This window comes from Triticum urartu, unplaced genomic scaffold (assembly GCF_003073215.2).
Source record: "Triticum urartu cultivar G1812 unplaced genomic scaffold, Tu2.1 TuUngrouped_contig_5048, whole genome shotgun sequence".
NCBI lineage: Eukaryota > Viridiplantae > Streptophyta > Magnoliopsida > Poales > Poaceae > Triticum > Triticum urartu.
In genome coordinates, this window is record NW_024115688.1 from 1 (window position 1) to 13,081 (window position 13,081).

Here is a 13,081-nt window from a genome sequence, read left to right on the forward strand (position 1 = left end):
GCCCCCCGGCTGCCTGGGCCCACCAGTTGCACGATGTTGTTGCTTGTCACCTCCCGTGTCATGGAGTGGTTGGAGTGGTGGGACTACAGTGGCGAGCTACGTTGACGTCGGGCACTCCGGTCAGCGAACACGACCGCACTGTAGCCATGCGCTCCCGTCGTGGGAGAATGGTCTTATCATACGGTCAGATGGGATGGTCACTAATCCGCAGCCAGTCGGCCTGGCCATGGCATTGTGCCGACACGGCCTGCGCCGTGGAGCCAGATTGAGGGGCGCCAGCCGCCCTGATGTTTGAAAAAAACGCTTTAGGCTCCGGTGCCTACCCGGGGATCCGGCTTGCCTGCTCCCTCCCCATGCTCCCATCCGTGCTCCCACTTCATCCTATGGTTGTCTTTTTTCCTCATTTCTTTCTAATCTAATCATCTCCCCCCTGATTTTAAGGGGGTGGGGCCGGGCCTTATTTTGTTCCAATCAAATTAAGCCACGTACGTGGGATCAGGCAAGTATCATCCCCTACCCGGGGGTCATCCCCCGACATTACCATTTTCATGGCCCTCTAAGGTTGACATTAAATTTGTGTACTTTCCATTACTAGCATAAGCATGTGGACTGTCTTTGATAAATTTGGCAGGGAACTTACAGGAAAATTATGTAAACAAGGGCCAAGAGTGAGACCTTACAGTTACACATCAGAATTAGATGGCCGCTCCATCAAGTAGACTGGACGTAAAATCATTGTTTGCCAGCACTATTTTGTCTGCCTTGACAACATCACTTAGTTGAAGGGGTGCAAAGCTCCGATCAGGACCATAGAAATGAGGAAAGTAGTTACAGCCATCAGCTGCCTCATAAATTAAGCCATCTGCAATCTAAGATACACAAGAACAATAAATTGTACAAGTAAATGTCTTGGTATCAATAGGTAGCAATTTGTGCATGTGTCCTAAAACCCATATAGATAAATACACTAAAACATACTGCCTCTGTAACTTAATGTAAGATGTTTTATACAGTTCATTGAATTGCAAAAACATCTTACATTAAGTTACGGACGGAGTAGTAAATCTAGAAAAATAAAGGATGTTTAAAGATCAATACCTTGGCAGCATCAACTTGTAACAAGTATAGACCATTTTGCCCATGGAAAAAATTCTTTAGTGTCACCTACACCAAGTCAAGGATAAAATAAACTTGGTTTTTGATAAGGACCAACATACATACAGATACAAAAAATATATATGAATGAATGCATATGATTCATATTTTCTACAAAAAATAAGATCCCAGATCAAGTCGGCATTGAAATAACAGGGGTGACAGCTTCAAAAAAAAAAGGGTGATATAAGATATAGTCTTCTGGTTCCACTGAAGCTGGTACAGTAGAAGTCAGTGCTCAAGAAACATATATTACAAGATGTGTGACAGTTCAAGAGTGTGTGTTTTTATAGCAAAAGACAGTTCAATAGTGTGAAGGAGAATATCATGTATCATGTGAATAAGTAAAACATCCCCAAACCAGTGTCGTTAGAGTATATAGAGTATATTGGTGAGTTTGTCCCTTTGCACAAAAACACGGCCTAAGAACGCATCGTTTTCAGATTTAATTCCTTAATAGAAGAAATTTGCTGAATGTGATTTCCTGTTGGTATAGTATGCCGTAATGCCAAACGTTCTATTTAGTAGTAGCATTGATCTACATCTCGTTTCATGAATCATTGTTCAACAGCTTGCTCGTGTATTACGGATCAATATAACTTACCCGGTAGTACCAGTCTAATCTAAATAAACTGAAAGATTCACTCAGAAAAGACATCTGGCATGGATTATTGGGCATAATCAGGCAATAAGCCCCAAACCTCGACACATCAGGCAATACAGGGAGAAATCTACTAACAAATCAGACAGAACAACATCTACACTAGAATCTATAGCGGAGATCTCACAAAACCGAGAGATCTGGAGAGGATGGGGGTAAAGGACGGAAGGAATCGAAGAGGTTTTCTGTAGCCGAGGGTACCTGGGCGAGGTCGCCGAGGTGAAAGCAGCCAGTGGATCGGTCGAGGTCGCCGCCGAGCGTGCCGCCGGTGCGCTGAAGCTCCGCCCACTCCTCCCCGGTGCTAATCCGGTACACGAACGCTGGCGGCGGCGGCGTTGTCATGGCGGTGGCCCGCTAAGAACTGTACGTATTTTCCAAAGTGAAGTAAAGCTTTGTAGACAAGTGGGCCTAAAATAAGCTGAAGCGGAGCGCTAAACATCACCGGCGATGCCCATGGCTTCCCCCGCACCGCGCTCCGCCCCGACGCCTTTCCTCCTCCTCGCCACAGCTCGATGCCCTGCGCCTGTCTTCGCAGAAGCTCGGGCTGCAGAGTGTACTCCAACCCCATTCCCTCTTCGCCATGTACTCCAACCTCGACTGCCCCCGCGCTGCGCGCAGGGTGTTCGATGGAGTTCTCCAACGGGACGTCATCTCTTGGAACTCTAGGGTAGACGATGTGACACAGGCGTTCCATGCAATGGTCGCCGACGGTGGGTGCCAACGCGGTGACGGTGGCGGTCATGCTTGTGGCGTGCAAGGATGCCGGAGACCTGGTGCTTGGTAGGTGGTTGGGGGACGGGATTGAGGTGAGATCGCTCGTCGGCTCAGCTCTCATTGGGATGTATGAGAAGTGCGGGGAGATGGCGGAGGCTTGGAGAGTGTTTGATGGCATCATTGACAAGGATGTCGTCGTTTGGAATGCCATGATCACAGGGGAAGTATCGATAGATCTCCACTTCACTTCTCATTTGAAAAAATCTCCGATGAATGTACGTAATCTTATCTGGCCTGATCATTTGTGTTTGGTATGTATGATGGCGTAGGTACTCGCAGAATGACATGTCAAAGGAAGCCATTTTTTCCGGTTTCACAGCACGCGGCAAACAGGGGCTCGTCCTGATAAGATAACCTTGGTAGCGGTACTCTCAGCCTGTGCTGCAGTTTGAACTGATGAGGAATGGGGAAGGGCTCCGGCCGGACGATGTCACTTCCATGAGTTTTGCTTGAGATTTTTTATGGTGCATCATACTACCCAATATAGTGGGTAGTATTTAGTTAATCCAATGGTCAATATGGATCAATCAAAATTTCGCTCTAGGATATACTGGTAATTCTCTATTAGGGTTATATTAGTTCTTTCTTAATCGCATCCTATCCATGCCGCTCGATTCGTCCGCCACTATTGATGCCACACGAACCCAAAATCTCCGGGCAGTTCGCCGGCACAAAGACATCTGTGCACTCTGTGAACCCCCTCGCGTGGAGGCACGAGCGGGTCTGCAGCCCACTTCACCGTGGTTCCCTCGGGCTACGGGCCGCGGCGACGAGGTCGTGGCAGCGTGGTTAGAGTACCATTCGCGGCCCCGGGCTCGCAGGCAAAGAGCGTCAGGCTCCTCCTATCGAAGGGGCTCACAGGCAAGAGTGTCAGGCCCCTCCTATCGAAGGGGCTCGTCGTCCCAGAGGCGTCTTGTGGGGACTCGCCGGAGAATTAGAAGTGTGCAAGGAGACCGACATGGAGGACCTACTGTACCGCGTCCCCATCTTTGATCCCGTCCTCGTGAATCTTTGCTTGCTGTCGTCTCTGGAGGAAGCGACGACGTCCGTCGTGTTGTGCCGCGATGAGGACGACGACATCGTCGAGAACCCAACACCAAGCCAAGTGCAACGCCGTCTCCGGCGCCCGTTCAACCTTGGAAGCTTTAAATTTGGTCCGACGGATGCTAAGCTCATGGAGTTCGCCGCCGACATGTAGGCCCTTCTTGGCCGGCCGGGCAAGGACGACAGCAACGAGAAGGAACTGTTTTGTATGGAGGCATTGGGCGTCATCAAGCCGATGGACGTAGAAGACGGCGGGCGAATTAAGCTGGAGATTGATGCCATGCGAGCGTGCGGCCTCCAACAGAGCCCAAGGTTTCCGGCGATATATGCTCGAGATCGATTTCGACCTTAGGCAACACCGGACTACAACGCGGCAAGCAGCCGTGCAACTGCCGACATTCAGTTCCTCCGAGGAGCCTCACTACGCTCAATCTATTAGGTGGCCATTAAGAGACCTGCTTGCGTGAACCAGCTTGTCCGATTGATAAATAGTAAACTACCCAAAATACCCCTAACTACTCAATATACTATTGAAAATCTGTTGTAGTACTGGCTCATCTCAGCCATCCAACCACATAAATGACGGCTCAAATAAACCTGATGTATCGTAAAAGGTCTCTTTTGCTTCAGTACAGCCCCCCCCCCCCCCCCCCCGAAAAGTAAGTTTACACGAATCTTAAAGTTACTTTTAAAGGGTATCCTTGTACATTCACGGTCAACTAATTCTAATCCATATCTCCCAATGTGTCAAACAAGCTATCAGAACAATCTAATATGTTTGCTTGAAAGGGTATCTTTAATCTGTAAACTTTTCTAGGGGGTTGTACCGAAGCAAAAGTCCACTTCCATAGCAGTACTTTCTGCTTGTGTACATGCAGGGTTGTTAAAAGATGTTCGGCGTTGGTTCAATTCCTTGACATTTGAGTTCCAATAATCATTCCCAAGGTCGTGCACTACTCCTGCATGGTTGATTTATTGGCACATGCCGGACATTTAGAATAAGCACGTGATTTCATCGAGAAGACCCCTAGTAAGGCAGACACGGTGATGTTGGGGGATTTGCTTGCCGCTTGTCGGAAATGCAAAAACGTTGAGGTCAGTGCAAGGGTCATCAACAGGATCATGCTGCTGCAACCCTCAAACTCGTGGAACTACGCGGTTTCATCAAAGATATATGGAAGCTCAGTTAGATTGGATAACTCTTCACGGATGAGAGGACTGATGAGAGAGCGAGGTGTTAGCAAAATTCCAGGTTGCAGCTGGATTGAGGTTAGTGGCAGAGTTCTTGAATTCTATGCATGGGATGGACCACAGCATGGTGCGGAGTCTGGCTGGACGGAGCGAGCGGGCTTTTCGGCCCGCTCGTGGCCCGTTCTGGACCGGACCGTCCGGTCCTGGCCCGCTGAAGAATTTGTTCGGTCCGGTTGCTAAATTTCGGCCCGAAATTTTCTCGGTCCGGTCCGGTCTTTGCCCGGTCCGACCGAGCGGACCGAAGGTGCGGGCTGTTCTTCTTCACCGCGGCCACCGGCGACGCTCTGGACGTGTCCCACCCGGCGCTGTTCATGGGAATCAAGTACTCACTCATGCAATTGACACAGGGACAGGGGCAAGAGGTAGAAGAAGACCTAGATCACGCGCTGCCTTTTTTCCTTGTATTCAGTCAGACAGAGAATAGAAAGAACAAGAGTGCCGGCGTTCAATCCGATAATCGCGGCGCCATTCTTGACTAGCCCTTCGCTGCCGTTTCCTTTTACTAGCGACTAACGAGAGAATCCGAAAATCATGCGCCCATCCCATGCTTCCGTTTCCTTTTATCAAGTCGAACATAAAACAGAAGGAACATTCTATTCCTACGTGACTTTCTTACCAAATCTATACGTGATATCTTTGTTTGGTTTGTAATAACTGCCCCACGATTTTAGGTAACAGAAGCAATCCAATTCAATTAGTACATAAGTTTACGTAAAAATCATTCTTAGAAATATATCACTACTAAAAAGAAAAAGAACGACAGAAACAGGCTCGATCCTATAATCACGGTGCCATCCCACGTTTAACTTCACGTCAGATTTGATCCGTTAATCATGGCAAGGCCCGCACACAAAAAATCGTGGGCTCATACACGCACTACAATACTTGCATGCGACAGAAAAACTGCGAAGGAGGAAACACGCGCAGTTTCATGGCTAACAACGGCGCCCGCCGCGTCCTGTCGCTCCTGAGTGCGGAGGATATGTATCAACTCCTCAACATGCTTCTTGATGAGATGAGACTGGAGGGATATGTTCCAAATCTTGATCTGGTTTAACACAAAACCGGATGCAGGTCAACTTCAGTATTGCAGTCTTACTGAAATCTGCTTTCAGGATTGGTAGTCATGTCAAGGAGGCTGGACTACACGCAATTTTTTATAAGAAATTCTGGCCAATATTGGACGATGAACTGGTAAAAGAAGTGCTGCAGGCAGTAAACACGGGAATCATTCCTGAAGGGTGGAACATGACCACTATTGTGCTCATACCGAAGGTTGAGAACCCGGAGACGGTTGCACAGTTCAGACCCATAAGTCTTTGTAACGTTGTTTATAAAGTAATTTCAAAAATGCTAGCGGCAAGGTTAAAACTACTACTTCCAGACATCATCAGTGAAACCCAAAGTGCGTTCGTGCCTGGAAGGATTATTACCGACAACGTTATTGTTTCTTATGAGTGCCTTCATACAATGAAGAAGAGGAAAACAAGGAAGCAAGGGACATGTGCGGTGAAGCTGGACATGCACAAAGCTTACGATAGAGTGGAGTGGGTGTTTTTGGAGGCAATCCTTGAGAAGCTTGGGTTTGATGCAAGATGGATAAAATTGGTTATGGCATGTGTGACTTCAGTGCAGTATAAGGTAAGGTTCAATTCAAATGAAACCTTGCCGTTCTCACCAACAAGAGGGCTTCGGCAAGGGGATCCCCTCTCTCCTTACTTGTTTCTGCTGTGTGCGGAAGGTCTATCTGCACTTATTTGCCATGAGGAGAACCTTGGGAATTTACAAGGAGTTCAGGTGTGCCGTGACTCCCCTCGTATCTCATATTTATTATTTGCTGACGACTCCCTCATCTTGATGAAAGCAGACTGTAGGAATGCCCAAACCTTGAAAAGAATCCTAGATGACTATTGTGCAGCATCAGGCCAAATGGTGAGCGAGGCCAAGTGTTCTATCTTTTTCAGCCCCAATACAGAGGTGGAAACAAAAGCCGATGTGTGTCAAATACTGAATATAATGACTGAGGCGCTGTCTGATGAATATTTGGGGCTGCCATCGATGATTGGAGTAGACAAGGTAACTTGTTTCAAACATCTAATTGAAAGAATCCAGAAAATGGTAAATGGGTGGAAGGAGAGAACTTTATCCTATGGTGGAAAAGAAGCACTAATTAAAGCGGTGGCCCAAGCCATCCCTACATATGCGATGAGTGTATTTAAATTCCCAAAGAAAATTTGCAAGGGGATCACTGATGCAATGTCGCAGTATTGGTGGGGTGACGAGGAAGACCATAAAAGGATGCATTGGTTTGCTTGGTGGAGAATGTGTATTCCGAAGGAAAAGGGGGGTATGGGGTTTCGAGATGTCCAGAGTTTCAACTTAGCCATGCTGGCCAAGCAGTGTTGGAGGCTGATTGAGCATAATGAGTCCCTGTGTGCAAGGGTATTAAGAGCGAGATACTATCCCACTGGCAACATATTGAATTGTGAACTGAAGAAGGGCTCCTCTTATATTTGGAGAAGCATTTGGGCGGGCATACAAACATTCAAAGAAGGTTGTATTTGGAGGGTTGGCGATGGTGCAAAAATTAATATCTGGAGTGACTGCTGGATCCCCAACAGTTTTTCAAGGAAGGTGGTCACTGTCCGGGGTAACCAAGTGCTCACAAAAGTAATTGAACTCATAGACCCGATTACAGGTGAATGGGATGAGCAGCTGATCCGTGAATCTTTTTGGCATATCGATGCAGAACGCATCCTACAGATCCCCTTGCACCAACAAGTAACAGAAGATTATGTTGCTTGGCATCTGACTAGGAGCGGGATTTTTTCAGTCAGATCAGCTTACTATAAACAATGGGAGGTTTCATATGTAGGCGAGGCAAATGAAGCAAACTTGTTTGGTGGGACAGCGCCACACCCAGTATGGAAGAAATTATGGAGTTTGAAAGTTCCTGGGAAAGTCAAGATCTTTTTGTGGAGATGCTTACATAATGCAATTCCGTGTTTCAGTGTCCTAGCAAACAGGCACATAGGCCACGTCTCTCAGTGCCCAATATGTCGTTTGGCTGCTGAGGATATTAAGCACGCCATCTTTAGTTGTGAGCGAGCCAAAGCAGTTTGGTCATCTTTGGGGATTTGGAATACTATATCTAATGCTCTACTGGTGGACCGATCGGGAGCAACAGTACTGGAATTTCTATTGTGTGATCAGGTGCATCAGAAGGTGTATATGGATCAGTTTGACCTACCTGAACTTATCGCTATGGCTAGCTGGTATATCTGGTGGCAGAGAAGGATGCATGTTAGCGGGGAGGTAGTTCAACCTCCGGCGCGAACAGGACAATCCATTCATGCACTTACTCTGAATTTCACCCGTGCGATGGCCGTTCCCGCGCCAACACCGAGGATAAACTCTTGGCCAATAGTTCTGGAGTCGCAACAGCTCTTGAACGTTGATTCATCTTTCCGGGAGGAGGATCATTCGGGGTCATGTGGAGCCATTATAAGAGACCACAAAGGGAACTTCATAGCAGCTTCTACCTCACGTATTGACCACGTCGCAGACGTAGTCTCTGCTGAAGCTGCAGCACTCCGGGAAGGTTTGAAGTTAGCTATTTCGATGGGTTGCAATAACATCATGGCGAGGATGGATAACTTCATTGTAGTAAACGCTCTACAACTGAATGAAGGACAATCAATGGTGGCTGGCCCCGTCTTGGAAGAATGCAGAGATTTACTAAGAGGTTTAGGGAAGGTTTTTCTTGAGCATTGTAATAGAGAGTCAAATACGACAGCTCATGTGCTAGCTGAATATGGCCGTGCAAACGATCCGTCTCTATGGATCGAGGCACCACCAAGTTTCATTGCCAATTCCTTGGCAGACGATGTATCTGTTATTTAGTTTAATAAAGCTAGCCATGAAGGCCTTCTCGTCAAAAAAAAGGGAGGCTGACACGTGTGAAAGAAAGGAGGCGGCTGTTCTTTTTTCTCACAGCAGCATAAACATCAGCCGAAATACTGAATAAATGTCGGATGTCGAACATCTAACATTGCTTTGTATTCCTTCTCCATGGCTGGATACCAGGATCGAACCAGGTCTATTTCGAATCACCTGTCAACAGTGATCTTTGAATTACAGCAGCTTGCTAAGTCATGTACAAAATATTGGCTGCTTGAGCTGTGAGTATGAAAATACTCTTGAAACTTCCAACAGACGATTTCAATTCGCCAATGGACTCGATTGGTTTTGCGAGCTGTCAGAACAAGCTAGATAACCGCGAATATAGAAAAACATAATAATTTCTTGCTGAACACATTCAGTACTCTAGTCTAAAAGAAAAATTAGTTGGCACCTGCGTAATGTTGGAGTTTTTTGAAAAATAGCATCCCAGGAGGAGTGGAGATGAAATCCAGAGGAGCTACGATATCGCTCCAAGTCAGCGTTCATGTAGAGTTTTTTTTTCCTGGGTAAGTTCTTCAGGTAAGAATGGTATTACTGATTTTTTTTGGACAGTAAAACTTATCTTCTAAAGTTGTTGCAGAGGTCAGGAGCTGGGATATCCTTGCTGCCAGTATCATCTTGAGTCGGTGATTATGAGCAATCGATTCTTTAAAGAATGGATGAAGACAGTACTTTTTCAATACAATACTTGAAGGGACAAACGAAAGAATGAAGGTATAGTTTTGGAGGCCTACACTATATGTCCGTTTCCCACTCAAACAATCATGATTTATGCCTAGCGATTTCTGTAGATCGACATGTCCATCCTACGGCAAAACCTTGTGCTTGCTTAATCAGTTCCGGGCCTCGTTGGTGCCGCCGCTCGGGGCGGACGGAGGAGCCGGGGCCCTCGGCAGCATGGTGGGCAAAAGTGGCGCGTACTTGTCGACGATCGCCTGGTCCTTCTGCTCGCTATCGCTGGATGCGTCGCCGGCCGGCCGGAGCGGGCGCCCGGCGGAGGCTTCTCTGAGGCTGACGACCAGGAGAGCCAGCACGAGGCACGTGGCTACGCGGCTGCTTCGGGCGCTGGCAGAAGAAGAGGAAGCCATTGTTTCGCGAGCGACGAGGAGGAGAGGGGCGGGGGAAGGGGCGGGGGGGGGGGGGGAGAGGAAGCCATTGTTTCGCGAGCGACGAGGAGGAGAGGGTCGGTGCAAGGACTGGCTGTGAGCTGAGACCTGAGCGATGAGAAATCTTTCTTGGAGAAGAAAGGGAGATGGTCTTTTTGTGTCCATCTGTGATGGGAGTTTGTGGTGAGTGTTGGGTGGAAGGGGTCAAACGGGGAGGCTGAGTGAGGTGGAAGGGAAGGAGGGGCTACGGATGTTCTCATCACTCCTTTTGTGTTGACTTGGTTAGAGATTTCCCCTAAAAAAAACTTGGTTCAAGAAGAGAGGCGCGGATGTTTGTTTTTTTTGATAAACTTCTCCTCCCTTATTCATTCATAATTAAAATAGCATCGTTTATAAGTAAAAGGATAACCTCATCAGGAGCGTTATCAAAAGATGGATTGTTCTTGTTCTACGGTGGGATCCATATAATCTTGTACAGGCAGCTGTTCTATTTTTTGATTTTCTTTAAGAATATTTTTTGATGAAAGCAACTCATCCGATCCATTCTTAGTTGAGCTTTGGTTAAGTGCTACCAAACTCGTTTGTCTCGTGCATACTCCCTCCGTCCGCATAAGAGTAACTAACTAGATCTAGGCGTTCTTTTTGAATAGTTTACCGAAAAAGGCTTTCACTCCGTTTTATAAATAAAGCAACCACCAAGCACAAAGTTATCAAGGTACCAACCAAACAAATACACACATAAAGCCACCGCAGGTAGGTCCGACAAACACGCACACAGACAAAACCCAGGTTCAGCTGTGGGCACAGCACAACAAGCCCAACACCGGCGCACGACACACACAACAAACTCAACGGCGGTGGCTGCGAGGTGGAGAAGATCTAATCCGGCTCCGGTGGTGGTGGGGGAAGCGGTGGAGCCATCCGGAGAGCCATCGAGCGAAGCTGGGTGATGGTGGAGGTGATGGCATCTCTCTCCTGGGGACGGTTAAGCAGCCGCCAAAGATGCAAGTAATCAGACCATTTGAACAAAGCGTCAGTAGCACGACGAAGAGGAATGCACTGAATCACAAACTTATTCCTAACAGTCCACAACGTCCAGGCTAGCACCCCGATGATCATCCACCTAATGTGGCGAACTGAGGGTGATAACGCCTGGAGTTCGGCGAAGTGTGCGGGGAAGTTGTTGTGGTCCTAGCCTTCACCCACTATTTCGCGGAAACAACTTCATAGGAACTGCGCGGACACGCAGGTGAAGAAGATATGGTTCGAATCCTCTTCAGGCCCACAGAGCGGGCACCACCCATCACCTGGGCCCTTGCGTTTCAGGACCTCCACGCCGGATGGGAGGCAGCCGTGAATCCATTGCCACAAGAATGTCCTAATCTTCAAGGGGAGCCGGATCTCCCAGATGGTGGTGAGCGCCTCATGACCCAGCAAAGGTGTGATGGCCTGGTATAGAGATTTAGTGGAGAATTGCCCAGATGGCTCTAGCCACCACCTGGAACGGTCATCTCCTAACTCAAGATCACGCTCGTGTAACGTGATGCATTCCAGTAGCTCATGCGAATCAGCGTTCTCAGCCGGGCCAAACGCTCTCAGGAACGCGAGTTGCCCTAAGTCAATAACGGCCGTCGCGACAGAGATCTGTGGGTCAGCCGCGATGGAGAACAGGACACATCATGGCGGTGCCCAATCCAACCGCGATCGAGGTGCTGATAAGGAGGATAGGCGGGAGCTGAATAATGGATTGCCAGAACTGGGAGCCTCCAGACCGCTGGTAGAAGGCGAGAGGTTGGCCACGGAGGTGTTTCTGCTGAATGAGGCGAAGCCACAGGCCACCCTCTCCATTGGCAATCCGCCACAACCACCGCGTTAGGAGGGCTATGTTCATGCTTTTGGAGGACGTGATCCCGAGACCACACTGGTCGCGCGGTTTAAAGATCTCCGACCAGCGAACCATGTGGTGTTTCTGCTTATCGCCCTCGCCGGTCCAGAAGAAGCGCCCCTGAACTGTGGCAATCTCATGATGCAGAGTCTCGGGAAGGTTGTAGAAGCTCATGATGAATAAAAGCAGGCTGGCAAGGGATCGGTTAATAAGCATCGTCCGGCCCGCCTTCGAGAGCCACCGGACCTGCCAGGGCTCGATGCGGTGTTGAAGCTTCCCCACCGTGGGGCGCAGCTCTGCCACCATGAGCCTCGAATCACTAATGGGGATCCCCAAATAATTTGTGGGGAAACACCCAAGCTAGCAATTGAGCTGATCCGCGATGCTCTTCCATTCATCTTGGTAGTATCCCAAGACCATTACCGCACTCTTGTCGAAGTTGTCCTGAGGACAGACTGTTGGGGAACGTTGCAGAAAACAAAAAAATTTCCTACGGTTTCACCAAGATCCATCTATGAGTTCATCTAGCAACGAGTGGTTGGATGCATCTACGTACCTTGTAGATCGCGAGCGGAAGCGTTCAGAGAACGGGGATGAGGGAGTCGTACTCGACGTGATCCAAATCACCGGAGATCCTAGCGCCGAACGGATGGCACCTCCGCGTTCAACACACGTACGGTCAGCGTAACGTCTCCTCCTTCTTGATCCAGCAAGGGGGAAGGAGAGGTTGAGGAAGATGGCTCCAGCAGCAGCACGACGGCGTGGTGGTGGTGGAGCTGCAGTACTCCGGCAGGGCTTTGCCAAGCTCTATGGAGGAAGAGGAGGTGTTGGAGAGGGAGAGGGAGGCACCAAAGGCGTAGGTAAGAAGCCCTCCCTCCCCCCCACTATATATAGGGGGCCTAGGGGGGCACCGGCCCTAGGAGGTCCAATCTCCTAGGGGGCGGTGGCCAAGGGGGGTGGAGTGCCCCCCCAAGGCAAGTTGGGAGCCCCCCCCCCACCCTAGGGTTTTAACCCTAGGCACAAGGGGTGGGCCTTGGGGGGCACACCAGCCCACTATGGGCTGGTTCCCCTCCACACTTCAGCCCATGGGGCCCTCCGGGATGGGAGGCCCCACCCGGTGGACCCCCCGGGATCCTTCCGGTGGTCCCGGTACAATACTGGTGACCCCGAAACTTGTCCCGATAGCCGAAATAGCACTTCCTATATATAATTCTTTACCTCCGGACCATTCCGAAACTCCTC

The 13,081-nt window shown here is 48.9% G+C and overlaps 2 protein-coding genes and 1 pseudogene across 2 annotated transcripts; 1 reads left to right on the forward strand and 2 right to left on the reverse strand.

The window, feature by feature from the left end:
• Positions 1-568: 568 nt before the first annotated feature.
• On the reverse strand, positions 569-2,158 carry LOC125528703. The gene is made up of 3 exons (XM_048693138.1): positions 2,018-2,158; positions 1,099-1,164; positions 569-869 (listed from the first exon to the last, which is right to left on the reverse strand). The coding sequence occupies exons 1-3, from the start codon at positions 2,156-2,158 to the stop codon at positions 696-698; spliced, it is 381 nt and encodes a 126-aa protein (XP_048549095.1). The 3' UTR covers positions 569-695.
• LOC125528704 lies at positions 2,157-5,942 on the forward strand (annotated as a pseudogene).
• Positions 5,943-9,681: 3,739 nt separating this feature from the next.
• LOC125528705 lies at positions 9,682-9,936 on the reverse strand. The gene has a single exon (XM_048693140.1). The coding sequence runs from the start codon at positions 9,934-9,936 to the stop codon at positions 9,682-9,684; it is 255 nt and encodes an 84-aa protein (XP_048549097.1).
• Between the last annotated feature and the right edge of the window lie 3,145 nt (positions 9,937-13,081).

What these genes read in the sequence shown, in the direction of transcription:
- LOC125528703 (XM_048693138.1), bottom strand. Translation starts at nt 2,158, where the DNA reads ATGACAACGCCGCCGCCGCCAGCGTTCGTGTACCGGATTAGCACCGGG. An exon ending in ACCTCGGCGACCTCGCCCAG is followed by an intron (nt 1,165 to 2,017) that starts GTACCCTCGGCT and finishes GACTTGGTGTAG; the next exon opens with GTGACACTAAAGAATTTTTT. An exon ending in TACAAGTTGATGCTGCCAAG is followed by an intron (nt 870 to 1,098) that starts GTATTGATCTTT and finishes TGTGTATCTTAG; the next exon opens with ATTGCAGATGGCTTAATTTA.
- LOC125528705 (XM_048693140.1), bottom strand. Translation starts at nt 9,936, where the DNA reads ATGGCTTCCTCTTCTTCTGCCAGCGCCCGAAGCAGCCGCGTAGCCACG.